This window comes from Ascaphus truei, chromosome 5, assembly GCF_040206685.1.
Source record: "Ascaphus truei isolate aAscTru1 chromosome 5, aAscTru1.hap1, whole genome shotgun sequence".
NCBI lineage: Eukaryota > Metazoa > Chordata > Amphibia > Anura > Ascaphidae > Ascaphus > Ascaphus truei.
Window position 1 is genome coordinate 191,324,055 of NC_134487.1, and position 26,965 is coordinate 191,351,019.

General features: G+C 44.9%; 2 protein-coding genes across 9 annotated transcripts in view; one reads left to right on the top strand and one right to left on the bottom strand.

Moving 5' to 3' along the window:
- RHOBTB2 (Rho related BTB domain containing 2) overlaps nt 1-25,670 on the top strand; it is a 76,856-nt gene extending 51,186 nt beyond the window's left edge. For 6 of the 7 annotated variants that reach the window (XM_075601478.1, XM_075601477.1, XM_075601483.1 and 3 more), the window contains 8 exons: nt 14,449-14,552; nt 15,034-15,219; nt 15,645-16,549; nt 16,957-17,075; nt 17,476-17,626; nt 19,262-19,350; nt 19,641-19,746; nt 20,555-25,670. In XM_075601478.1, the coding sequence (XP_075457593.1) occupies nt 14,449-14,552; nt 15,034-15,219; nt 15,645-16,549; nt 16,957-17,075; nt 17,476-17,626; nt 19,262-19,350; nt 19,641-19,746; nt 20,555-20,763 (1,869 nt within the window). In that variant the 3' untranslated portion in view covers nt 20,764-25,670. The remainder of the gene's footprint in view (nt 1-14,448; nt 14,553-15,033; nt 15,220-15,644; nt 16,550-16,956; nt 17,076-17,475; nt 17,627-19,261; nt 19,351-19,640; nt 19,747-20,554) is intronic. The other variant, XM_075601484.1, reaches the window with a different exon arrangement.
- LOC142495691 (ankyrin-1-like) overlaps nt 1-26,965 on the bottom strand; it is a 538,760-nt gene that overhangs the window by 294,204 nt on the left and 217,591 nt on the right. The gene's annotated exons all lie outside the window — the stretch shown is intronic.

Consider the following 26,965-nt stretch of genomic DNA (forward strand, 5'->3'; position numbering starts at 1 on the left):
GCTCTGTGTATAATACAGATAGACACTGCTCTGTGTATAATACAGATACACACGTTGCTCTGTGTATAATACAGATACACACGCATACACAGAGCAGATAGACACTGCTCTGTGTATAATACAGATAGACACTGCTCTGTGTATAATACAGATACACACGCTGCTCTGTGTATAATACAGATACACACGCTGCTCTGTGTATAATACAGATACACACGCTGCTCTGTGTATAATACAGATACACGCTGCTCTGTGTATAATACAGATACACACGCTGCTCTGTGTATAATACAGATAGACACTGCTCTGTGTATAATACAGATAGACACTGCTCTGTGTATAATACAGATAGACACTGCTCTGTGTATAATACAGATACACACGCTGCTCTGTGTATAATACAGATAGACACTGCTCTGTGTATAATACAGATACACACGCTGCTCTGTGTATAATACAGATACACACGCTGCTCTGTGTATAATACAGATACACACGCTGCTCTGTGTATAATACAGATACACGCTGCTCTGTGTATAATACAGATACACACGCTGCTCTGTGTATAATACAGATAGACACTGCTCTGTGTATAATACAGATAGACACTGCTCTGTGTATAATACAGATAGACACTGCTCTGTGTATAATACAGATACACACGCTGCTCTGTGTATAATACAGATAGACACTGCTCTGTGTATAATACAGATACACACGCTGCTCTGTGTATAATACAGATACACACGCTGCTCTGTGTATAATACAGATACACACGCTGCTCTGTGTATAATACAGATACACGCTGCTCTGTGTATAATACAGATACACACGCTGCTCTGTGTATAATACAGATAGACACTGCTCTGTGTATAATACAGATAGACACTGCTCTGTGTATAATACAGATAGACACTGCTCTGTGTATAATACAGATACACACGCTGCTCTGTGTATAATACAGATAGACACTGCTCTGTGTATAATACAGATACACACGCTGCTCTGTGTATAATACAGATACACACGCTGCTCTGTGTATAATACAGATACACACGCTGCTCTGTGTATAATACAGATACACGCTGCTCTTTGTATAATACAGATACACACGCTGCTCTGTGTATAATACAGATAGACACTGCTCTGTGTATAATACAGATAGACACTGCTCTGTGTATAATACAGATAGACACTGCTCTGTGTATAATACAGATACACACGCTGCTCTGTGTATAATACAGATAGACACTGCTCTGTGTATAATACAGATACACACGCTGCTCTGTGTATAATACAGATATACACGCTGCTCTGTGTGTAATACAGATATACACTGCTCTGTGTATAATACAGATACACACGCTGCTCTGTGTATAATACAGATACACACGCTGCTCTGTGTGTAATACAGATACACACGCTGCTCTGTGTATAATACAGATACACACGCTGCTCTGTGTATAATACAGATACACACGCTGCTCTGTGTATAATACAGATACACGCTGCTCTGTGTATAATACAGATACACGCTGCTCTGTGTATAATACAGATACACACGTTGCTCTGTGTATAATACAGATACACACGCTGCTCTGTGTGTAATACAGATACACACGCTGCTCTGTGTATAATACAGATATACACTACTCTGTGTATAATACAGATACACGCTGCTCTGTGTATAATACAGATAGACACTGCTCTGTGTATAATACAGATACACACGCTGCTCTGTGTGTAATACAGATACACACTGCTCTGTGTATAATACAGAAACACACGCTGCTCGTGTATAATACAGATACACACGTTGCTCTGTGTATAATACAGATACACACGCTGCTCTGTGTATAATACAGATACACGCTGCTCTGTGTATAATACAGATACACGCTGCTCTATGTATAATACAGATACACACGCTGCTCTGTGTAATACAGATACACACGCTGCTCTGTGTATAATACAGATACACACTGCTCTGTGTATAATACAGATACACACGCTGCTCTGTGTATAATACAGATAAACACGCTGCTCTGTGTATAATACAGATACACACGCTGCTCTGTGTATAATACAGATACACACGCTGCTCTGTGTATAATACAGATACACACGCTGCTCTGTGTATAATACAGATACACGCTGCTCTGTGTATAATACAGATACACACGCTGCTCTGTGTATAATACAGATACACACGCTGCTCTGTGTATAATACAGATACACGCTGCTCTGTGTATAATACAGATAGACACGCTGCTCTGTGTATAATACAGATACACACGCTGCTCAGTGTATAATACAGATACACACTACTCTGTGTATAATACAGATACACGCTGCTCTGTGTGTAATACAGATACACAAGCTGCTCTGTGTATAATACAGATACACACGCTGCTCTGTGTATAATACAGATACACACGCTGCTCTGTGTATAATACAGATACACACGCTGCTCTGTGTATAATACAGATACACACGCTGCTCTGTGTATAATACAGATACACACGCTGCTCTGTGTATAATACAGATACACACGCTGCTCTGTGTATAATACAGATACACACGCTGCTCTGTGTATAATACAGATACACGCTGCTCTGTGTATAATACAGATACACACGCTGCTCTGTGTATAATACAGATACACACGCTGCTCTGTGTATAATACAGATACACGCTGCTCTGTGTATAATACAGATAGACACGCTGCTCTGTGTATAATACAGATACACACGCTGCTCAGTGTATAATACAGATACACACTACTCTGTGTATAATACAGATACACGCTGCTCTGTGTATAATACAGATACACACGCTGCTCTGTGTATAATACAGATACACGCTGCTCTGTGTATAATACAGATACACACGCTGCTCTGTGTATAATACAGATACACACGCTGCTCTGTGTATAATACAGATACACGCTGCCCTGTGTGTAATACAGATACACGCTGCTCTGTGTGTAATACAGATACACACGCTGCTCTGTGTATAATACAGATACACACGCTGCTCTGTGTATAATACAGATACACACGCTGCTCTGTGTATAATACAGATACACGCTGCTCTGTGTATAATACAGATACACGCTGCTCTGTGTATAATACAGATACACGCTGCTCTGTGTATAATACAGATACACACGCTGCTCTGTGTATAATACAGATACACACGCTGCTCTGTGTATAATACAGATACACACGCTGCTCTGTGTATAATACAGATACACACGCTGCTCTGTGTATAATACAGATACACACGCTGCTCTGTGTATAATACAGATACACACGCTGCTCTGTGTATAATACAGATACACGCTGCTCTGTGTGTAATACAGATACACGCTGCTCTGTGTATAATACAGATACACACGCTGCTCTGTGTATTATACAGATACACACGCTGCTCTGTGTATAATACAGATACACACGCTGCTCTGCGTATAATACAGATACACACGCTGCTCTGTGTATAATACAGATACACACGCTGCTCTGTGTGTAATACAGATACACACGCTGCTCTGTGTGTAATACAGATACACACGCTGCTCTGTGTGTAATACAGATACACGCTGCTCTGTGTGTAATACAGATACACGCTGCTCTGTGTATAATACAGATACACACGCTGCTCTGTGTATAATACAGATACACACGCTGCTCTGTGTGTAATACAGATACACGCTGCTCTGTGTATAATACAGATACACACGCTGCTCTGTGTATAATACAGATACACACGCTGCTCTGTGTGTAATACAGATACACGCTGCTCTGTGTATAATACAGATAGACACTGCTCTGTGTATAATACAGATACACGCTGCTCTGTGTATAATACAGATACACGCTGCTCTGTGTATAATACAGATACACGCTGCTCTGTGTATAATACAGATACACGCTGCTCTGTGTATAATACAGATACACACGCTGCTCTGTGTATAATACAGATACACGCTGCTCTGTGTGTAATACAGATACACGCTGCTCTGTGTATAATACAGATACACACGATGCTCTGTGTATAATACAGATACACACGCTGCTCTGTGTATAATACAGATACACACGCTGCTCTGTGTATAATACAGATACACACGCTGCTCTGTGTATAATACAGATACACGCTGCTCTGTGTATAATACAGATACACGCTGCTCTGTGTGTAATACAGATACACACGCTGCTCAGCGTATAATACAGATACACACGCTGCTCTGTGTATAATACAGATACACACGCTGCTCTGCGTATAATACAGATACACACGCTGCTCTGTGTATAATACAGATACACACGCTGCTCTGTGTATAATACAGATACACACGCTGCTCTGTGTATAATACAGATACACACGCTGCTCTGCGTATAATACAGATACACACGCTGCTCTGTGTATAATACAGATACACACGCTGCTCTGTGTATAATACAGAAACACACGCTGCTCTGTGTATAATACAGAAACACACGCTGCTCTGTGTATAATACAGATACACGCTGCTCTGTGTATAATACAGATACACGCTGCTCTGTGTATAATACAGATACACACGCTGCTCTGTGTATAATACAGATACACACGCTGCTCTGTGTATAATACAGATACACGCTGCTCTGTGTATAATACAGATAGACACGCTGCTCTGTGTATAATACAGATACACACGCTGCTCTGTGTATAATACAGATACACACGCTGCTCTGTGTATAATACAGATAGACACTGCTGTGTGTATAATACAGATAGACACTGCTCTGTGTATAATACAGATACACACGCTGCTCTGTGTATAATACAGATACACACGCTGCTCTGTGTGTAATACAGATACACACGCTGCTCTGTGTATAATACAGATACACGCTGCTCTGTGTATAATACAGATACACACGTTGCTCTGTGTATAATACAGATACACACGTTGCTCTGTGTATAATACAGATACACACGCTGCTCTGTGTATAATACAGATACACACTGCTCTGTGTATAATACAGATAGACACTGCTCTGTGTATAATACAGATACACACGCCGCTCTGTGTGTAATACAGATACACGCTGCTCTGTGTATAATACAGATACACACGCCGCTCTGTGTATAATACAGATACACGCTGCTCTGTGTATAATACAGATACACGCTGCTCTGTGTATAATACAGATACACGCTGCTCTGTGTATAATACAGATACACGCTGCTCTGTGTATAATACAGATACACGTTGCTCTGTGTATAATACAGATACACGCTGCTCTGTGTATAATACAGATACACGCTGCTCTGTGTATAATACAGATACACGCTGCTCAGTGTATAATACAGATACACACGCTGCTCTGTGTATAATACAGATACACACGCTGCTCTGTGTATAATACAGATAGACACGCTGCTCTGTGTATAATACAGATATACACGCTGCTCTGTGTATAATACAGATACACACGCTGCTCAGTGTATAATACAGATACACACGCTGCTCTGTGTATAATACAGATACACACTGCTCTGTGTATAATACAGATACACGCTGCTCTGTGTATAATACAGATACACACGATGCTCTGTGTATAATACAGATATACACGCTGCTCTGTGTATTATACAGATACACACGCTGCTCTGTGTATAATACACACGCTGCTCTGTGTATAATACAGATACACGCTGCTCTGTATATAATACAGATACACACGCTGCTCTGTGTATAATACAGATACACGCTGCTCTGTGTATAATACAGATACACGCTGCTCTGTGTATAATACAGATACACACGCTGCTCTGTGTATAATACAGATACACACGCTGCTCTGTGTATAATACAGATACACACGCTGCTCTGTGTATAATACAGATACACACGCTGCTCTGTGTATAATACAGATACACACGTTGCTCTGTGTATAATACAGATACACACGCTGCTCTGTGTATAATACAGATACACACGCTGCTCTGTGTATAATACAGATACACGCTGCTCTGTGTATAATACAGATACACGCTGCTCTGTGTATAATACAGATACACACGCCGCTCTGTGTGTAATACAGATACACGCTGCTCTGTGTATAATACAGATACACACGCCGCTCTGTGTATAATACAGATACACGCTGCTCTGTGTATAATACAGATACACGCTGCTCAGTGTATAATACAGATACACACGCTGCTCTGTGTATAATACAGATACACACTGCTCTGTGTATAATACAGATACACGCGCTGCTCTGTGTATAATACAGATACACGCTGCTCTGTGTGTAATACAGATACACATGCTGCTCTGTGTATAATACAGATACACACGCTGCTCTGTGTATAATACAGATACACACTGCTCAGCGTATAATACAGATAGATACTGCTCAGCGTATAATACAGATACACACGCTGCTCTATGTATAATACAGATACACACGCTGCTCTGTGTATAATACAGATATACACGCTGCTCTGTGTATAATACAGATACACACGCTGCTCTGTGTATAATACAGATACACACGCTGCTCTGTGTATAATACAGATACACACGCTGCTCTGTGTATAATACAGATACACGCGCTGCTCTGTGTATAATACAGATACACACGCTGCTCTGTGTATAATACAGATACTGTACACGCGCTGCTCTGTGTGTAATACAGATACACGCTGCTCTGTGTATAATACAGATACACGCTGCTCTGTGTATAATACAGATACACACGATGCTCTGTGTATAATACAGATATACACGCTGCTCTGTGTATTATACAGATACACACGCTGCTCTGTGTATAATACACACGCTGCTCTGTGTATAATACAGATACACGCTGCTCTGTATATAATACAGATACACACGCTGCTCTGTGTATAATACAGATACACGCTGCTCTGTGTATAATACAGATACACACGCCGCTCTGTGTGTAATACAGATACACGCTGCTCTGTGTATAATACAGATACACACGCCGCTCTGTGTATAATACAGATACACGCTGCTCTGTGTATAATACAGATACACGCTGCTCTGTGTATAATACAGATACACGCTGCTCTGTGTATAATACAGATACACGCTGCTCTGTGTATAATACAGATACACGCTGCTCTGTGTATAATACAGATACACGCTGCTCTGTGTATAATACAGATACACGCTGCTCTGTGTATAATACAGATACACGCTGCTCAGTGTATAATACAGATACACACGCTGCTCTGTGTATAATACAGATACACACGCTGCTCAGTGTATAATACAGATACACACGCTGCTCTGTGTATAATACAGATACACACTGCTCTGTGTATAATACAGATACACGCTGCTCTGTGTATAATACAGATACACACGATGCTCTGTGTATAATACAGATATACACGCTGCTCTGTGTATTATACAGATACACACGCTGCTCTGTGTATAATACACACGCTGCTCTGTGTATAATACAGATACACGCTGCTCTGTATATAATACAGATACACACGCTGCTCTGTGTATAATACAGATACACGCTGCACTGTGTATAATACAGATACACGCTGCTCTGTGTATAATACAGATACACACGCTGCTCTGTGTATAATACAGATACACACGCTGCTCTGTGTATAATACAGATACACACGCTGCTCTGTGTATAATACAGATACACACGCTGCTCTGTGTATAATACAGATACACACGTTGCTCTGTGTATAATACAGATACACACGCTGCTCTGTGTATAATACAGATACACACGCTGCTCTGTGTATAATACAGATACACGCTGCTCTGTGTATAATACAGATACACGCTGCTCTGTGTATAATACAGATACACACGCCGCTCTGTGTGTAATACAGATACACGCTGCTCAGTGTATAATACAGATACACACGCTGCTCTGTGTATAATACAGATACACGCTGCTCTGTGTATAATACAGATACACGCTGCTCAGTGTATAATACAGATACACACGCTGCTCTGTGTATAATACAGATACACACTGCTCTGTGTATAATACAGATACACGCGCTGCTCTGTGTGTAATACAGATACACGCTGCTCTGTGTATAATACAGATACACGCTGCTCTGTGTATAATACAGATACACACTGCTCAGCGTATAATACAGATAGATACTGCTCAGCGTATAATACAGATACACACGCTGCTCTATGTATAATACAGATACACACGCTGCTCTGTGTATAATACAGATATACACGCTGCTCTGTGTATAATACAGATACACACGCTGCTCTGTGTATAATACAGATACACACGCTGCTCTGTGTATAATACAGATACACACGCTGCTCTGTGTATAATACAGATACACGCGCTGCTCTGTGTATAATACAGATACACACGCTGCTCTGTGTATAATACAGATACTGTACACGCGCTGCTCTGTGTGTAATACAGATACACGCTGCTCTGTGTATAATACAGATACACGCTGCTCTGTGTATAATACATATACACACGATGCTCTGTGTATAATACAGATATACACGCTGCTCTGTGTATTATACAGATACACACGCTGCTCTGTGTATAATACACACGCTGCTCTGTGTATAATACAGATACACGCTGCTCTGTATATAATACAGATACACACGCTGCTCTGTGTATAATACAGATACACGCTGCTCTGTGTATAATACAGATACACACGCCGCTCTGTGTGTAATACAGATACACGCTGCTCTGTGTATAATACAGATACACACGCCGCTCTGTGTATAATACAGATACACGCTGCTCTGTGTATAATACAGATACACGCTGCTCTGTGTATAATACAGATACACGCTGCTCTGTGTATAATACAGATACACGCTGCTCTGTGTATAATACAGATACACGCTGCTCTGTGTATAATACAGATACACGCTGCTCTGTGTATAATACAGATACACGCTGCTCTGTGTATAATACAGATACACGCTGCTCAGTGTATAATACAGATACACACGCTGCTCTGTGTATAATACAGATACACACGCTGCTCAGTGTATAATACAGATACACACGCTGCTCTGTGTATAATACAGATACACACTGCTCTGTGTATAATACAGATACACGCTGCTCTGTGTATAATACAGATACACACGATGCTCTGTGTATAATACAGATATACACGCTGCTCTGTGTATTATACAGATACACACGCTGCTCTGTGTATAATACACACGCTGCTCTGTGTATAATACAGATACACGCTGCTCTGTATATAATACAGATACACACGCTGCTCTGTGTATAATACAGATACACGCTGCACTGTGTATAATACAGATACACGCTGCTCTGTGTATAATACAGATACACACGCTGCTCTGTGTATAATACAGATACACACGCTGCTCTGTGTATAATACAGATACACACGCTGCTCTGTGTATAATACAGATACACACGCTGCTCTGTGTATAATACAGATACACACGTTGCTCTGTGTATAATACAGATACACACGCTGCTCTGTGTATAATACAGATACACACGCTGCTCTGTGTATAATACAGATACACGCTGCTCTGTGTATAATACAGATACACGCTGCTCTGTGTATAATACAGATACACACGCCGCTCTGTGTGTAATACAGATACACGCTGCTCAGTGTATAATACAGATACACACGCTGCTCTGTGTATAATACAGATACACGCTGCTCTGTGTATAATACAGATACACGCTGCTCAGTGTATAATACAGATACACACGCTGCTCTGTGTATAATACAGATACACACTGCTCTGTGTATAATACAGATACACGCGCTGCTCTGTGTGTAATACAGATACACGCTGCTCTGTGTATAATACAGATACACGCTGCTCTGTGTATAATACAGATACACGCGCTGCTCTGTGTGTAATACAGATACACGCTGCTCTGTGTATAATACAGATACACGCTGCTCTGTGTATAATACAGATACACACGATGCTCTGTGTATAATACAGATATACACGCTGCTCTGTGTATTATACAGATACACACGCTGCTCTGTGTATAATACACACGCTGCTCTGTGTATAATACAGATACACGCTGCTCTGTATATAATACAGATACACACGCTGCTCTGTGTATAATACAGATACACGCTGCTCTGTGTATAATACAGATACACACGCCGCTCTGTGTGTAATACAGATACACGCTGCTCTGTGTATAATACAGATACACACGCCGCTCTGTGTATAATACAGATACACGCTGCTCTGTGTATAATACAGATACACGCTGCTCTGTGTATAATACAGATACACGCTGCTCTGTGTATAATACAGATACACGCTGCTCTGTGTATAATACAGATACACGCTGCTCTGTGTATAATACAGATACACGCTGCTCTGTGTATAATACAGATACACGCTGCTCTGTGTATAATACAGATACACGCTGCTCAGTGTATAATACAGATACACACGCTGCTCTGTGTATAATACAGATACACACGCTGCTCAGTGTATAATACAGATACACACGCTGCTCTGTGTATAATACAGATACACACTGCTCTGTGTATAATACAGATACACGCTGCTCTGTGTATAATACAGATACACACGATGCTCTGTGTATAATACAGATATACACGCTGCTCTGTGTATTATACAGATACACACGCTGCTCTGTGTATAATACACACGCTGCTCTGTGTATAATACAGATACACGCTGCTCTGTATATAATACAGATACACACGCTGCTCTGTGTATAATACAGATACACGCTGCACTGTGTATAATACAGATACACGCTGCTCTGTGTATAATACAGATACACACGCTGCTCTGTGTATAATACAGATACACACGCTGCTCTGTGTATAATACAGATACACACGCTGCTCTGTGTATAATACAGATACACACGCTGCTCTGTGTATAATACAGATACACACGTTGCTCTGTGTATAATACAGATACACACGCTGCTCTGTGTATAATACAGATACACACGCTGCTCTGTGTATAATACAGATACACGCTGCTCTGTGTATAATACAGATACACGCTGCTCTGTGTATAATACAGATACACACGCCGCTCTGTGTGTAATACAGATACACGCTGCTCTGTGTATAATACAGATACACACGCCGCTCTGTGTATAATACAGATACACGCTGCTCTGTGTATAATACAGATACACGCTGCTCAGTGTATAATACAGATACACACGCTGCTCTGTGTATAATACAGATACACACTGCTCTGTGTATAATACAGATACACGCGCTGCTCTGTGTATAATACAGATACACGCTGCTCTGTGTGTAATACAGATACACATGCTGCTCTGTGTATAATACAGATACACACGCTGCTCTGTGTATAATACAGATACACACTGCTCAGCGTATAATACAGATAGATACTGCTCAGCGTATAATACAGATACACACGCTGCTCTATGTATAATACAGATACACACGCTGCTCTGTGTATAATACAGATATACACGCTGCTCTGTGTATAATACAGATACACACGCTGCTCTGTGTATAATACAGATACACACGCTGCTCTGTGTATAATACAGATACACACGCTGCTCTGTGTATAATACAGATACACGCGCTGCTCTGTGTATAATACAGATACACACGCTGCTCTGTGTATAATACAGATACACGCGCTGCTCTGTGTGTAATACAGATACACGCTGCTCTGTGTATAATACAGATACACGCTGCTCTGTGTATAATACAGATACACACGATGCTCTGTGTATAATACAGATATACACGCTGCTCTGTGTATTATACAGATACACACGCTGCTCTGTGTATAATACACACGCTGCTCTGTGTATAATACAGATACACGCTGCTCTGTATATAATACAGATACACACGCTGCTCTGTGTATAATACAGATTCACGCTGCTCTGTGTATAATACAGATACACGCTGCTCTGTGTATAATACAGATACACACGCTGCTCTATGTATAATACAGATACACACGCTGCTCTGTGTATAATACAGATACACGCTGCTCAGTGTATAATACAGATACACACGCTGCTCTGTGTATAATACAGATACACGCTGCTCTGTGTATAATACAGATACACGCTGCTCAGTGTATAATACAGATACACGCTGCACAGTGTATAATACAGATACACACGCTGCTCTGTGTATAATACAGATACACTCGCTGCTCTGTGTATAATACAGATACACTCGCTGCTCTGTGTATAGTACAGATACTCGCTGCTCACGTATAATACAGATACACACGCTGCTCTGCGTCTAATACAGATACATGCTGCTCTGTATATAATACAGATACACACGCTGCTCTGTATATAATACAGATACACACGCTGCTCTGTATATAATACAGATACACAACGCTGCTCAGTGTATAATACAGATACACACGCTGCTCTGTGTATAATACAGAAACACACGCTGCTCTGTGTATAATACAGATACACACGCTGCTCTGTGTAATACAGATAGACACTGCTCTGTGTATAATACAGATATACACGCTGCTCAGTGTATAATACAGATACACACGCTGCTCTGTGTATAATACAGATACACACGCTGCTCTGTGTGTAATACAGATAGATTGAGGCAGGGAAGGGTTAAAGAGAAAAACCCAAAAGAATTCCTATTTGCACTCACCTATACTATTGGTACCATTGGTATATGGGTTTTTACCCAGGGATTGAATCTTTCCTTACCATTTAATAGTATAGGTGAGTGCAAATAGGAATTCTTTTGGGTTTTTCTCTGTAACCCTTCCTTGCCTCGATATATGTTGTTATTTCCCGTATGCACCTCCTATCTATACGTATATATTTTGTGTACATTTGGTGAGCGGCAATATCCTCTGTTTCAGTATAATACAGATAGACACTGCTCTGTGTATAATACAGATACACGCTGCTCACGTATAATACAGATACACGCTGCTCTGCGTCTAATACAGATACACGCTGCTCTGTATATAATACAGATACACACGCTGCTCTGTGTATAATACAGATAGACACTGCTCTGTGTATAATACAGATACACACGCTGCTCACGTATAATACAGATACACGCTGCTCTGCGTCTAATACAGATACACGCTGCTCTGTATATAATACAGATACACACGCTGCTCTGTATATAATACAGATACACACGCTGCTCAGTGTATAATACAGATACACACGCCGCTCTGTGTATAATACCGATACACACGTTGCTCTGTGTATAATACAGATACACGCTGCTCTGTGTATAATACAGATACACGCTGCTCTGTGTATAATATAGATACACACACTGTGTATAATACAGACACACACTGCTCTGCGTATAATACAGATACGCACGCTGCTCAGTGTATAATACAGATACACACGCTGCTCTGCATCTAATGCAGACATACGCGCTGCTCTGTATATAATACAGATACACGCTGCTCTGTGTATAATACAGATACATGCTGCTCTGTGTATAATACAGATATACACTGCTCTGTGTATAATACAGATACATGCTGCTCTGTGTATAATACAGATACACGCTGCTCTGTGTATAATACAGATACACGCTGCTCTGTGTATAATACAGATACATGCTGTTCTGTATATAATACAGATACACGCTGCTCTTTGTATAATATAGATACATGCGCTGCTCTGTATATAATATAGATACACGCTCTGTGTATAATACAGATACACGCTGCTCTGCGTATAATACAGATATACACTGCTTTATGTATAATACAGATACACATGCTGCTCAACATGATACGGACACACACACTGCTCTGCGTATAATACAGATACATGCAGCTCTGTGTGTAATATATATGCATACACTGCTCTATGTATAATACAAATACATGCTGCTCTGTGTATAATACAGATACGCTGCTCTGTGTAAATACAGATACATACACTGCTCTGCGTATAATACAGATACACGCTGCTCTGTATAATACAGATACACACATTACACTGCGTATCATACAGATTCACGCTGCTCTGTGTATAATACTGATACACGCTGCTCTGTGTATAATACAGATACGCACATTACACTGTGTATAATACAGATTCACGCTGCTCTGTGTATAATACAGATACACACATTACGCTGCGTATAATACAGATTCACGCTGCTCTGTGTATAATAAAGATACACACGCTGCTCTGTGTATAATACAGATACACACGCTGCACTGTGTATAATACAGATACACACGCTGCTCTGTGTATAATACAGATACGCACGCTGCTCTGTGTATAATACTGATACACGCTGCTCAGCATATAATACAGATACACACTGCTCTGTATACACATGGCTTTGTTCTGGCTTGGAGCACAGGCTTCTGGGTAGTGATGTCAGTCCCTGTGTCAGGTTCTAGAGCGCTCCCGTGATGTAGTTGATGATGTCAGCGTGTCGCTACGCCTCTGGGACACGTTTGGTGACCACCATAAGGATCGTCGCTTTGCTTATGGAAGGTGAGATTGCAGAGGCTGCAGAGCTCATCCAATCAGATGCCAGCTCTCACCGTGCAAGGGACAGTGTCACTAAGCACATTAGCTTTTGTCCCTAAACTCTCTTTTTCTCCTCTTTCCCTTTGTCTCTCTCCCACTTTTCTCCACCTCCGTTTCATTTTTCTCCCCCCTCCCCCTCCCTCTCTCTCTCTCTCCTTTCAATCTTCCCCTTTTTTTGTTACTCTCTCCAACCCTCTATCCCTACCCATCTCTCACTCTGCTTTTTTCTTCTCTCATCTCTCCCTCTCAATCTTTTCCTTCTGTATCTGTGCTCTCCTGCTCCTCCATTTTGTACCCGTCTCTCTTCCTTTCTCTCTCTCACTTTCATTCTCTCCCCCTTCCAATTTCTCCCTCTCCTGCACACCCACTCTTCCCTAATCTCTCTCCCTTCTTTACCCCCCTCCTCCTCCTCAATCTCTCTCTTCGTCCTACCTCTCTCCCCCAGGTCAGATGTGGTGGTCCTCTGCTTCTCTATCGCTATCCCCAACTCCCTGCAGCATGTTCAGTCTATGTGGTACCCAGAGATAAAGCACTTCTGCCCCCGTGCACCCGTCATTCTTGTGGGGTGCCAGCTGGACCTGCGCTATGCTGACCTGGAGGCCGTGAACCGTGCCCGTCGCCCACTCGCTAGGTACCCCCTGCTCACATTATCAGAGGGTTTCGACAAAATTTAAGACGCTGTGTCCTATTCTGTAAAGATTTAGGTCAGGGAGTGTGTGGGTGGAGGGAAAGAGGTCTAGAAAGGTTTCATAAGAGGCTTTGAAACTCTTCATGTGGTTTAGCTATTTCTGATGAAGCCAGATGAGTTCTAATTAGGCTGTGGTAGCTGTAATTAGTTCTGATTTGGTGTTGATACCTGGAATAAGTACTGATTAGGCTTTGATGGTTCTGACGAGAGGTTGATAATTCTGATCGAAGGCTCTGATATTCCTGATAAGGTCCAGAGGAGTTCTGATTAGTTTCTGAAAGCTGCAATTAGTTCTGATTAGGTTCTGACAGCCGCAATCCATTCTGATTCGGCTTCAAAGGCCTTAACTTATCCACTTTCCTCACCAGACCCATCCGCCCCCAGGAGATCCTGCCCCCGGAAAAGGGTCACGAGGTGGCCAAGGAGCTGGGTATCCCCTACTACGAGACAAGCGTGGTGGCACAGTGTGGCATCAAGGAGGTCTTTGATAACGCCATCCGCTCCGCTCTCATATCCCGCCGGCATCTGCAGTTCTGGAAGTCACACCTGCGCAGTGTGCGCCGGCCTCTCCTGCAGGCCCCATTCCTGCCCCCACGGCCCCCTCCCCCAGTTATCATCGTGCCCGACCCACCAGCACAGAGTGAGGAGCACCCAGCACGTCTCCTGGAAGAGGTGTCCTGTGCCGACGTGGTGCTGGTGGTCCAGGAGAGGGTACGTATTTATGCCCACCGCATCTACCTTTCCACTGCCTCCTCCAAGTTCTGCGACCTCTTCCTCATGGAGGACGGAGACTCCCCGATTCAGGCCAGGGACCCCCTCCTGCGGGCCTCCAGCTTCGACGCCTGTGAAAGTTCCGGAGATGTGGAGGGAGGGGGGATGCGGACATCTGCCAGCGATGGGACGCTGGGGAGGGAGGGAGGCCTGGACCTGTCTGGGTGGAGCAGGGCTTTTGAGTGTATCCGCAGTGAAGTCCTGGAGGAACCTCCAGGATATAGGGCTCGGAAGGTGGCTGTGGTGAAGATGGACGGGTCTGTAAGGCCCGGGCCATTCAGAGCAGTGCTAAGGTATCTCTACACGGGGCGGCTGGACGAGAGGGAGCCTGAGCTAATGGAGGTGGCCCACATTGCTGAGCTATTGGAGGTGTTCGACCTGCGTATGATGGTGGCTAATATCCTGAACCGGGAGGCCTTCATGAACCAGGAGATCACCAGGGCCTTCCATGTCAGGAGGAGCAACCGCATCAAGGAGTGTCTTGCAAAGGGGACGTTCTCCGGTGAGGCCCATGGCGGGGGAGGAGGGACTGTACTGAGAGACATTGGGGGAGGGCTGAGTATCGTGCTGAAAAACATGAGGAGGAACCAAACAGAGGGTTAAAGAGGGGGAAACTCTGCACAATACCAAGATAGAGGAGAGGAGGGAAATATGGAGGAGGGCAAATCCTGGAAGCATACAGTAAACAAAAATAGATAAAAACAGGCACTCTAAGGAACATATAAAAATGAAAAAAATGTATTACATCAACAACGTTTTGGTCCCATTGCAGGACCTTTCTCGGGATACACCTATATTACAGTGAGACTTTTTAAGCCAACCACCTTGCGTGAACCAGGAGAGGGGGTTAGTTGTGCAGGCAGTGGTTTTTGGTGTGATTCTAACCCCCTTTCTAACCCCTTCCATCAGACGTCTCCTTTGTGCTGGATGACGGAAGTATTAAAGCCCACAAGCCTCTGCTCATCTCTGGCTGTGACTGGATGGCAGCCATGTTTGGAGGCCCCTTCTTGGAGAGCAGCACCACTGAGGTGATCGTCGGGGATACTAATGGAAGGTAGAGCTAAGGAAGAGTAAAGCCAGGGGAGAGAGAGAGGACGAAATTGTGGGAGAGGGCAAAGAGAAGAGGGTTGGGCTGGGGTGGAGGTAGGAACCAAGTGGAGGGGGCTGGACCAGGGATGGAGAGCAGTGTCGGGGAAGAGGAAGGAGCCAGGGAGAGGGTGGCTCTGTGAAGAGGGGGCAGAGCTAGGTAGTAAATGAGGGTGTAGTGGAGGGAGAGGTCAGGCTAAAGCCAAGGGGAGAGGCTGGGCAGAGTCAGGGGAGAGGGCAGTTAAGTAGTGAAGGAAGAGAAGGCTTGACCATGGGGTAGAGGGCTGAGCTTGGGGAGAGGTGTGGAATGGGTGTGTCATCCATCTTTATTGCTCACCGTAGGTGGTGGTGCCATATACCTCTAGGAGCAGTATGCGTGCTGTGCTGGAGTATCTGTATACCGGGCAGTTCAGTGCCGGGCCGGACCTTGAACCCCTAGACCTCATTATACTTGCAAACAGGCTGTGCCTCCCACACCTCGTGGCACTGACAGGTAACATTGTGTGTGTGTCACACTGCGTGGCACTGACAGGTAACATTGTGTGTGTGTCACACTGCGTGGCACTGACAGGTAACATTGTGTGTGTCACACTGCGTGGCACTGACAGGTAATATTGTGTGTGTCACACTGCGTGGCACTGACAGGTAACATTGTGTGTCACACTGCGTGGCACTGACAGGTAACATTGTGTGTGTCACACTGCGTGGCACTGACAGGTAATATTGTGTGTGTGTCACACTGCGTGGCACTGACAGGTAACATTGAGTGTGTCACACTGCGTGGCACTGACAGGTAACATTGTGTGTGTCACACTGCGTGGCATTGACAGGTAACATTGAGTGTGTCACACTGCGTTGCACTGACAGGTAACATTGTGTGTGTGTCACACTGCGTGGCACTGACAGGTAACATCGTGTGTGTCACACTGCGTGGCACTGACAGGTAATATTGTGTGTGTCACACTGCGTGGCACTGACAGGTAATATTGTGTGTGTGTCACACTGCGTGGCACTGACAGGTAACATTGTGTGTGTCACACTGCGTGGCACTGACAGGTAACATTGTGTGTGTCACACTGCGTGGCATTGACAGGTAACATTGTGTGTGTGTCACACTGCGTGGCACTGACAGGTAATATTGTGTGTGTCACACTGCGTGGCACTGACAGGTAACATTGAGTGTGTCACACTGCGTGGCACTGACAGGTAACATTGTGTGTGTGTCACACTGCGTGGCACTGACAGGTAACATTGTGTGTGTCACACTGCGTGGCACTGACAGGTAATATTGTGTGAGTGTCACACTGCGTGGCACTGACAGGTAACATTGAGTGTGTCACACTGCGTGGCACTGACAGGTAACATTGTGTGTGTCACACTGCGTGGCACTGACAGGTAATATTGTGTGTGTGTCACACTGCGTGGCACTGACAGGTAATATTGAGTGTGTCACACTGCGTGGCACTGACAGGTAACATTGTGTGTGTCACACTGCGTGGAATTGACAGGTAACATTGTGTGTGTGTCACACTGCGTGGCACTGACAGGTAATATTGTGTGTGTGTGTGTCACACTGCGTGGCACTGACAGGTAACATTGAGTGTGTCACACTACGTGGCACTGGCAGGTAACATTGTGTGCGTCACACTGCGTGGCACTGACAGGTAATATTGTGTATGTGTCACACTGCGTGGCACTGACAGGTAACATTGAGTGTGTCACACTGCATGGCACTGACAGGTAACATTGTGTGTGTCACACTACGTGGCACTAACAGGTAACATTGTGTGTGTCACACTGCGTGGCATTGACAGGTAACATTGTGTGTGTGTCACACTGTGTGGCACTAACAGGTAATTGTGTGTCACACTACTTGGCACTAACAGGTAACATTGTGTGTGTCACACTGCGTGGCACTGACAGGTAACATTGTGTGTGTGTCACACTCTGTGACACTGACAGTTAACAATGGGTGTATGTCACACTGTGTGGCACTGACAAGCAATTTTGGGCGTGTGTTACACAGCATGCCATCGACAGATAACCTAGTGTATGGTTGTGTGATTGTGTTGTATCAGTGTGTGTTGTTGTTATGTCAGTGTGTAATTATGTTATTGTGTTGTCACAGAGCAGCACACAGTGTCTGTCATGCTGGAGGCGTCCCGATGTAATGTGGATATAGATGGGGAGGCCCTCATGTTACTGGAAGCAGCGCAGGTAACTGATCTCTTATTATTACAATGGGTCCTCTGTTAATACAACTGAGCACTTTTTATTAGAACTGGTCCCCTATTACAACATTACTATTACACTGGGGACTGCTTGAAGGGGAGCTGGGGGTGGGCGGGGGGGGTCAAACGGTGAAGTAAGAGAGGTCATTGGTCAGGCCAGAGGTTATGGCCATGGTCAAGCAGGTCAGAAAGCAAGGTCAAGGTGGTGATAAGGTCAGAGGACGCATGTCAGGGCTGTAATGTGATACGGTCAGAGGTTAACCCTGTATCTGTCAGTTTCATAGTGCTCAGCAGCTGGCAGCCTGGTGTCTGCATCACATCTCAACCAATTACAACCGCGTGTGCAGGAAATTCCCCAGGGACATCCGGGCTGTGTCTGCAGGTCAGTGACACCCCCTATACATCCCCTGGCTTCTGTATACCCCATATACAACACCTTTATATACCTTCCTGACCTCCCTTTATATTCCCTTGACCTCCATATAATGCCCCTATATACACCTCTTGACCTCTATATAAACACCCATATATACATGCCTAACCTCTACATAGCACTCCTATATACAACCCTGACCCCATCTCACACTTCTATACTACCCTGACCTGACATCCATAACACCCTATATACAGCCCTGACACCATATATACCGCCCTGACACCATATATACCACCCCTCCGCCGCTACTCTCTCTCTCCTTAAACCCTTTTCCCTCGCTGCCACTCAGTATACTCCGAGCAGTCTCCCTCCACACCTTTAAGTCAAACATTAAAACTCACCTCTTAAATGAAATGCTCCAATAGCTTGGACTCGTGGCTACTATCCCACACTCAGTCACTCCTACCAACCATTGCGGCCAAGCACTGCCATCTACTGCACTTATTCCCTCACCTGCTGTCTCTGTAAGTCTCCCAACATTCCACTTAGAGTGTAAGCTCTCCGGGGCAGGGATTTCCTTTCCTATTGTCTGATTTATTGTATTATAATTCCCTGTATTGTCTCTCTGTAAAGAGCTGTGTATATTGTGACCCCCCACCCCCAAGCACTCCTCTACGCCCATAACCTCGCATAACACCCCCTCCCTTATATACCACCCAGACCACTATACAGCACCTTCTCCCCCCCCCCCCCCCCCCCCCGAATACCCTTTACAGGCATTATAGCAACTCCTTCTTATTTCCTCCCCCCACAGAGAATCAGCAGACACTCGAGGCTCAGCGCTGGCCACCCGTTTGGTACCTGAAGGAGGAGGATCACTTCCAGAGAGCACAGCGAGAGCGCGAGAAAGAGACATCCCTGCACCACAAGAGACAGCCGAAGAGACACTGGCTGTTCTGGAACAGCTCCAGCTCAGGCTCCCCTGCACCCTCTACTCCCCCTTCCTCCTCTGCCGTGGGCTGAGACATCCCTTCCCCATACTCCCCTCCCCGGGAGCTCTGTGTGCCCCCCAGGACAAGTGTGTGTGTGCTTGGATGTGTGTATATATATATATATATCAGCAGCAGCAGCAACCCTAAGGCCTTGAGCACACACAGCGCTATGCGGTGCCGCGTGGCTGCATGCGTGTTGGGAGCGGGGAGATCTGAGCGGGGGGAGCGGAGAGATCTAAGCGGGGGGAGTGGGGAGATCTGAGCGGGGGGAGCGGGGAGATCAGAGCGGGGGAAGCAGGGAGATCTGAGTGTGGAATTGAGAGCGAGGGTAGCGGGGAAATCTGAGCGGGGGAAGCGGGGAGATCTGAGCGGGGAATTGAAAGCAAGGGGAGCGGAGAGATCTGAGCGGGGGAAGCGGTGTAAAACATAAAACAAAAGCATAATTGTGTATGTATGTGTGTGTATGTGTGTGTGTGTGTGTGTGGCTGGAGCAGGGAGCTGCCGAGTCTTTTCACTTTCAGCAGCCAATGCATTGATTGGCTGCTGAAACTGACGTCGCGCTGCTGCAGCCAGGAATCACAGTTTTGAAAGACTCCAGCTACAGCAGCAGTGACGACGCCGTGCTTCGCAGCCAATGGTAGTTTCAACAGTGAACACTTCCATTGGCCGCAAGGGGTCGGTGACAAGCGTACGCACGTAGCGCTGTGTGTGCTCAAGGCCTTATGGACCCACTGCTGGAGGAAGCCTCCCTAATGATCTTCCAGGTACTGCGGTTGCAGCCTCTCTTCTCCATGCTGCTGCAACAAAATGTTCTGATTTCATCCTACTGTATATTTGTGTAAGTGGACTTTTGTTTGTGTGAGTGTGTGTGTACAAGTGCACTTTTGTGTGTTTGTAAGTGCACTTTTGTGTGTATGTGTGTAAGTGGACATGTGTGCTTGTGTTTGTAAGCATGTGCACAATTGTTTCTGTAAGTGTGGACGCACAATATTTGTATATATTTGCACTTGTTTTTACACAAGTGTATATACCTTGTTTTGTGTAAATGCTTGTGTTCATGGATGTGCGTTTGTGCGTTGCTGTGCATATGTGCGTGTGTTTGCATGTGTGTGTGCATGGCTGTGCGTGTGTGCATGGATGTGCGTGTGTTTGCATGGCTCTGCGTGTGTGTGTGTGCATTGCTGTGCATGTGTTTGCTTGGCTGTGTGTGTGTGCATGGCTCTGCGTGTGTGTGCATGGCTGTGCGTGTGTTTGCATGGCTCTGCGTGTGCATGTGTTTGCTTGGCTGTGTGTGTGTGTGCATGGCTCTGCGTGTGCTTGCATAGCTCTGCGTGTGTGCATGGCTCTGCGTGTGTGTGCATGGCTGTGCGTGTGTGTGCATGGCTGTGCGTGTGTTTGCATGGTTGTGTGTGTATGGCTCTGCGTGTGTGTGCACGGCTCTGCGTGTGTGTGCATGGCTCTGCGTTTGTGTGCATGGCTCTGCGTATATGCTGTGCGTGTGTGTGTGTGCATGGCTCTGCGTGTGTGTATGGCTCTGCGTGTGTGTGTGCATGTCTCTGCATGTGTGTATGCATGGCTGTGCCTGTGTGGTATGCATGGCTCTGCGTGTGTGTATGGCTCTGTGTGTGTGTGTGCATGTGTGCATGTGTGTATGCATGGCTGTGCCTGTGTGGTATGCATGGCTCTGCGTGTGTGCGTGTGCGCATGGCTCTGCATGTGTGTGTATGGCTGTGCATGTGTGTGTGCATGTCTCTGTATGGCTCTGCGTGTGTGCATGGCTCTGCGTGTGTGTGTGCATGGCTCTGCGTGTGTGTGTGCATGGCTCTGTGTGTGTGTGTGCATGGCTCTGCATGTGTGTGTATGGCTGTGCATGTGTGTGTGCATGTCTCTGTATGGCTCTGCGTGTGTGCATGGCTCTGCGTGTGTGTGCATGGCTCTGCGTGTGCGTGTGTGCATGGCTCTGCGTGCGTGTGCATGGCTCTGCGTAAATGCTGTGCGTGTGGGTGTGTGCATGGCTCTGCGTGTGTGTATGGCTCTGCGTGTGTGTGTGCATGTGTCTGCATGTGTGTATGCATGGCTGTGCCTGTGTGGTATGCATGGCTCTGCTTGTGTGCGTGTGCGCATGGCTCTGCATGTGTGTGTATGGCTGTGCATGTGTGTGTGCATGTCTCTGTATGGCTCTGCGTGTGAGCATGGCTCTGCGTGTGTGTGTGCATGGCTCTGTGTGTGTGTGTGCATGGCTCTGCATGTGTGTGTATGGCTGTGCATGTGTGTGCATGTCTCTGTATGGCTCTGCGTGTGTGCATGGCTCTGCGTGTGTGTGCATGGCTCTGCGTGTGCGTGTGTGCATGGCTCTGCGTGCGTGTGCATGGCTCTGCGTGCGTGTGCATGGCTCTGCGTAAATGCTGTGCGTGTGGGTGTGTGCATGGCTCTGCGTGTGTGTATGGCTCTGCGTGTGTGTGTGCATGTGTCTGCATGTGTGTATGCATGGCTGTGCCTGTGTGGTATGCATGGCTCTGCGTGTGTGCGTGTGCGCATGGCTCTGCATGTGTGTGTATGGATGTGCATGTGTGTGTGCATGTCTCTGTATGGCTCTGCGTGTTTGCATGGCTCTGCGCGTGTGTGTGTGCATGGCTCTGCGTGTGTGTGTGCATGGCTCTGCATGTGTGTGTATGGCTGTGCATGTGTGTGTGCATGTCTCTGTATGGCTCTGCGTGTGTGCATGGCTCTGCGTGTGTGTGCATGGCTCTGCGTGTGTATGCATGGCTCTGCGTGTGTGTGCATGGCTCTGCGTGTGCGTGTGTGAATGGCTCTGCGTGCATGTGTGTGTGCATGTGTGTGCATGGCTGTGTGTGTGCATGGCTCTGCGTGCGTGTGCATGTGTGTGTGCATGGCTGTAGAGGTGTAGCAAACTTTAAGGTTCCCTGCACCACAAGAGAGCCCAAGTGCCCCCCTCCCCCCCAAGGACAAGTGTGTGCTTGGCTGTATATATATATATATATACAGTTGTGTGAAAAAGAAAGTACACCCTCTTTGGATTCCATGGTTTTACATATCAGGACATAATAACAATCATCTGTTCCTTAGCAGGTCTAAAAATAAGGTAAATACAACCTCAGATGAACAACAACACATGACATATTACACCGTGTCATGATTTATTTAACAAAAATAAAGCATGTGTACAATTGTGTGCGTTTGTGTAAGTGTGTACGCACAATATGTGTATATATGTGCACTTGTTTTTACACAAGTGTATATACAGTACCTTGGTTTGTGTAAATGCTTGTGTGCATAGATGTGCGTGTGTTTGCATCGCTCTGCATGTGTGTGTGTGTGTGTGTGTGTGTGTGTGTGTGTGTGTGTGTGTGTGTGTGTGTGTGTGTGTGTGTGTGTGTGTGTGTGTGTGTGTGTGTGTGTGTGTGTGTGTGTGTGTGTGTGCATGGCTCTGCATGTGTGTGCATGGCTGTGTGTGCATGGCTCTGCATATGTGTGTGCATGGCTGTGTGTGCATGGCTCTGCATATGTGTGTGCATGGCTGTGTGTGCATGGCTCTGCATATGTGTGTGCATGGCTGTGTGTGCATGGCTCTGCATATGTGTGTGCATGGCTGTGTGTGCATGGCTCTGCATATGTGTGTGCATGGCTGTGTGTGCATGGCTCTGCATATGTGTGTGCATGGCTGTAGAGGTGTAGCAAACTTTAAGGTTCCGTGACCATAGCTGCCTCAGAGGATTAATAGCTGTGGGGGGCCCGATCCAGAAACATGGACCCCCTGCAGCGAGACTGTGGCAGACACTGTCTCCAGCGTTGTGGTCTTTCGCTTTTTCTGCCGCGGCTCCGGAGACAGCAAATCTTGCTCTATATGTACATATTTGTTGCTTGTGCGTGGGTAATTTGTATATATGTGCATCTGTGTGTGTGTGTGTGTGTGTGTGTGTGTGTGTGTGTGTGTGTGTGTGTGTGTGTGTGTGTGTGTGTGTGTGTGTGTGTGTGTGTGTGTGTATATGAGTTTGTGTGTGTGTGTGTGTGTATATGAGTTTGTGTAAATATGTGTGTGTATATGAGTTTGTGTAAATATGTGTGTGTATATGAGTTTGTGTAAATATGTGTGTGTATATGAGTTTGTGTAAATATGTGTGTGTATATGAGTTTGTGTAAATGTGTGTGTATATGAGTTTGTGTAAATATGTGTGTGTATATGAGTTTGTGTAAATATGTGTGTATATGTACATCTGTGAGTTTATTTTTGTGTGTGTTGTCTAGTATTACTATGTGTATCGCAGTCTGTGTGTGTGTGTGTGTGTGTGTGTGTGTGTGTGTGTGTGTGTGTGTGTGTGTGTGTGTGTGTCTATACGTACTGGTATGTTGGTATGTATGTGCAGTGGTTGACAAATCACCAAAAAATCTACTCGCCACACAAAAAAATCTACTCGCCACACAAAAAAATCTACTCGCCACCTAGTACCAAACGTGTGCTGCTTGGGCCAATATTTACTCGCCCGGGGGTTAAATCCACTCGCCCGGGGCGAGCAAATGTATAGGTTTGTCGAACACTGTGTATGTGTATATCTGACTGTGCCTGTAGAACTATGTTTGTGTGTGTCACTCTGTAGGTGTATATCTGTGAATGTTGTACTGTCTGTGTGTCTGCACTGTATGTGTGTGTCACTTTGTGTATGACAGGCTGTGTGTATATCTGAGTGTGTTTACATCTGTATGTGTCTGCTTTTGCTTCTCACAGTGTGTGTTTATCCATTTGCGTATCTGCCTCTAGGTCTCTGGGTGCCACAAGACTTGGGTACTGCTGAGGGGGGGGTCCCACATGACGCTATCCCATGGGTGCCCCCCACCCCCTTTCTGTATATTTGGGATGCATTTTCCTTTTACAAAAATGTGACTTTCTTTTTATAATAAAACGTGGAAATCCTGACAGTTTACCTCTGTCCCTAACATAGGATTAGATTTAGCATTTACATTTCTTTCTATACCCCATGTGGGTTGCAGACCTGTCTAAGACACGTGAATGTGCTCACAAGTGATATTTTTATTTGCTACTGTATATGCTATATGGTAGAGGGTTTTTCGTCACTTTTTCACCCACCATAACTTATCTAATGTGTGGTGAAAACTACCCCGCCTTAAAATGGCAAAGCCAGTACAACCAGCCTCCACTGATGAGACCCAAAAGGTCGAAACAACTGTCTGTGGGTAGGTTTACTTGCTATGCATCTTAACCCAGGCTGTGCTGAAAGCTGTGTAATGCAGAGAGCATAAGCTTATAAGGATTCCATGTAAAAAATGGATTTAAGGCAAAATGTTTTGCATATAATTTCCCAGAATCCCTTGCTGCAGTGGAAGCACTGTATGGGTTGCAGACCTGTCTAAGACATTTGAATGTGCTCACAAGTGATATTTTTATTATATATATACACATATATGCAAAACGTTTCCCCACAAAGAGAAATCAAGAAACAGCACTCAATATTAGATGCAAAGAAAACCTGTATTTAGGAATACATAGCACACTTAATCCTATTTTTGTGTGTGTGTATATGTATATATATATATATATAATGCCCAGGGGGCTGCTACTACATAGGTGAGACAGGACAGGGGCTAAACAAGAGAATGAACCTGCATCACCACAGCATCACACGCGGAACAAGAGACAGTCCTGTTGGCGAACATTTCTCTGACTCTGGCCATAAGATGAACGATCTGAGGGTTGCCATACTCAAAGGTAATCTTAAAACCCCGAAAGAGAGACGGTTGCATGAATACAAATTTATGCAACTGTTCGGGACACTTAGCAGTGGCCTAAACAGAGATCGAAATTTTATGAGTCATTACTGACACTAGCGAACTCTCTTCCCATGAGCACTAAAGGCCATGTCTGTACATACTGTGCTATATGTATGCACACACAGCTGTCTCTCACACATACTAATACTCCTTATTTTTCCATCCATATACACCAATAAGGACCACATAGTATCCACACACACTTTTAGTTGTGCTACAAACTCTCACATTTCCACACCCACCCACACCATTTATATCCCTCTCACTCCACACACACCTTGTGTAGAGCACTGTTTATACTGTGGGCTCTCCATTCATTTTTATTCACACTGATACACATACACACTCTTTCTTCACTTGCTTTCAGTTACCCTTTGACACCTCTAGCCATAAAACACATCCACACCGGGGGAAGGACAAGCACAGAT